Source organism: Salpingoeca rosetta (assembly GCF_000188695.1).
Source record: "Salpingoeca rosetta unplaced genomic scaffold supercont1.137, whole genome shotgun sequence".
In the NCBI taxonomy this organism is placed as follows: domain Eukaryota; class Choanoflagellata; order Craspedida; family Salpingoecidae; genus Salpingoeca; species Salpingoeca rosetta.
This window is the reverse complement of record NW_004754799.1, coordinates 1-3,333: the sequence shown is the minus strand read 5'-3', so window position 1 is coordinate 3,333 and position 3,333 is coordinate 1. Positions and strand designations below refer to the sequence as shown.

Sequence of the window (3,333 nt, the reverse complement as noted above, 5' to 3'; positions counted from 1 at the left end):
CGTACACACACACACACACACACACACACACACACACACACACACACACACACACACACACACACACACACACACACACACACACAAACTGACAGAACGGCAAAGTGGTGAAGTATGACCTTGCGCCGCTCATCCACAACAAGCGCAACTGGCTCGTGGACACAACCGATGAGGACCTCTTGGACTCGTTTGAGGTGCTGTAGTGTGCTGTAATCGCGTGTCATTGTTGTTGAGTCGCTGTTGCGGTGGTGGTGGTGGTGGTGGCGGTGGAGGTTGTTGCTGCTTCTGTTGCTGGTACTGTAACTCGAACGCAATCTCCCCATTTGTTCCTTTATTTTTCGCCCCGCGCATTCGTCGATTTCCACCCAATTAACCACCTCCCCATCGCCACTGCCACCAACCAACCAACATCAGATCAACGTGTGCCGCCCGCTTGTGCCCGACGGTCACTCCTGCTCCCCCAACATGGGCGCGTGTCGCCTCACATACGGCTACTTTGTACGACCCTGTGCCATCCATTGTGCTCGACCTCGTGATGCGACTGGACCCTGATCACACATCCCCTGTCACGTGCAAGCACACACACACACACATACGCGCGCACACACGCGAGAGGGGGTTTGATAAGATGTCTCTTCATGAATCACAATCCCTCGCTCACACAACAAGCACACACACACACACACATCAAACACACACGCCACTTCCAGACGCCTGACGTGAACTACGGCCACCCCGGTCTGCCTGAGGAGGACGCGGACGGGCACTTGACGCTGTCGTACCGCGATGGCGCCTCGTGCGGCAACACCACCGACCTGTCGCACTCCGTCGTTGTGGAGATGGTGTGCCCGCGCCGCGAGGACGACGGCACTCCAATCGCAGGTGCGTCATCTTTTGTTGAAACAACATGCTTGTTTGCTTTGTTTGTTTTGTTATGTTTTGTTTACTGGTTTGGTTTGTTTTGGTTGCTTTGTTTGTTTGTTTGTTTTGTGTGTGTGTGTCCTGCCCACCTTGTGCGTGCACCGGCCTTCATCAGCCGTCCCTTCCTCCCAACCTTCATGGGTTTTCTCTTCTCCTCACACCTCCTTCTTCCCCGCTTGCGTGCGTCAGGCGTTGTGGATGCGCCACTGTATGTGGACACGAGCGATGCGTGCGTGACGCACCTTGAGTGGCGCACGAGTTACGCCTGCCCGCTCTCAACGTTCAAGGGCGTTGACTGCCACGTGAGTCACTTGTGCTGTTGTCTGCGTACGCGTTGCTGTTGCTTGTTGGTGTGGCCATCGAGTGTTGCTAATGTTTTGTTCGTTATCACCTTGTTTTCTTCAATCCCGCGTTTTTCACACATGTGCTCACAAAACAACAAATGTACGCATGCACTCAAAACAACAAATGCACGCATAAACTACACGACCCTCCCCCCCTCCCCGATCTCCAGCTCACGGACATCCTGACTGGGCAGTACTACGACCTGTCTCCGCTCAAGTCTGCCAGCGGGTACTCCGTGCGCCGACCCGACGGGAAAATCATCGACTTCAACATCTGCCAGCCGGCCACTCGCTGCAGCAGCGGCGTCGGCGCGTGTGTTGGAGCCAACTCATACGGTGCGTGTTCACGTGTGGTTGATGTGTGGTTGATGTTTGCACGCGTGCAGTGTGACAAGGGCAGTGCGCATTTCGTCGTTTTGCAATCTGACACGCCGACCTCCCTTCTTCTCCCCAACTTTCCTCTCGTTCCACCTTTTCCATCCTACCCCTCACACACACACACACACACACACACACACACACACACACACACACACACACACACACACACACACACACACACACACACACACCTCTCTGTCCCTCCTTCAGGTGACGTGAACCAGGCCCTGAGCTTTGACGAGGGCTCCCTCTCCCTCACGTACACCAACGGCGAGAAGTGCACGAGCGAGAACGGTGACGGCAAGCGCCACACGCGCCTGGAGATGCAGTGCGACCCAACGCGCACGTCCACACCGCGCGTGGAACTGGGTGACGCTGGGGATGACTCATGCACAACGGTGATCTACGTGTACACGTCGCTCGCCTGCCACAAGGGCCAGGAGGTGGAGTGCCTTGCACGCGACCCGGACAGCGGCGTTGAGTATGACCTGTCGCCTCTTCGCAACTCCGTCGACAACTACTACGCCGAGGACCCGCGGGAGGACCACAAGTACACTTACGCAATCAACGTGTGCCGGAACCTCGTTCCGCTGCGCGACTATCCGGACTGCAAGGACACGTCCTCCGCGTGCCAAATCTCCCGCACCAACGGCAAATTTCTCGAGAGGGTGCGTGCATGCATGCATGCATGTGTGTGTGTGTGTCTGGAATTCGCCTGTTTGTTTGTCTGGCTCTTTTCTTACATTACACCTCGCATTTCTTCACCCTGCTGCCCGTCCTCGCATCCCCCATCCTCACAACACACACACATACACACACATACACACATACACACACACATACACACACCTTCCAACCCGGTGCTTCGCAGAACATGGGCAACGTTGCCGGCCCCCAGGTGGAGAATGGCGAGCTGTTTATCGAGTATGACAACGGTGACATGTGCTACTATGCACCACGGCGCACCCGCATCTACTTCACCTGCGGCGACACGCTGGGCGAGCCCGTGTTCGTACAGGAGCGCGGCTGCTACTACATCTTCCACTGGCGCACAAGTGCGGCATGCGGCGGGCAGCAGAAGCAGGAGGACGCGAGCAACTGCCAGGTGACAAACGACATCACCAGCACATACTTTGACCTGCGCCCGCTCAAGGGCAGCCCCGTCACCGCTGTGAACAAGCTCGGCACAGAGGCGCTGCAAGTGAGCGTGTGCGCGGACATGCGCTGTGGCAGCGGCACTGCCGGCGTGTGCAAAGGCGGCTCTGTGAACCTTGGCCGCGCAACAGACATGCCGACGGTGGAGGGCGAGACGGTGCATCTCATCTACACGGACGGCGACAGCTGCGGCGTTGGTAACCAGAAGTACTCGTCGGAGATTATCTTCGTCTGCGATTACTTTGCAGACCCATCCGAGTCCCAGCTGTACTTCCAAGACAAGACGTCTGACTGCCACTATGTGTTCAAGTGGTACTCGCGTGACGCGTGCCAGCAGAGCAACACCATGAGCTGCTACGTGTTTGATTTTTACACGTTTGAGAGCTACGACCTCTCGCCCCTTACCAAGTGCGTGCATGTGCGTGTGTGTGTGTGTGTATGTGCGTGCGTGTGCATGTGTCTGTGTGTGTCTGTGTGTGTGTGTGTGTGTGTGTGTGTGTGTGTGTGTGTGTGTGTGTGTGTGTGTGTGTGT

General features: G+C 56.5%; 1 protein-coding gene across 1 annotated transcript; it reads left to right on the top strand.

Moving 5' to 3' along the window:
• Positions 1–95: 95 nt before the first annotated feature.
• PTSG_11512 (uncharacterized protein) lies at positions 96–3,209 on the top strand (the record flags this gene model as incomplete). Its single annotated transcript, XM_004987396.1, has 7 exons — positions 96–194; positions 415–498; positions 711–882; positions 1,111–1,223; positions 1,436–1,601; positions 1,857–2,314; positions 2,518–3,209. Coding segments are annotated over 7 exons (1,784 nt in total), but the record flags the coding sequence as incomplete, so codon positions are not given.
• Positions 3,210–3,333: the final 124 nt, after the last annotated feature.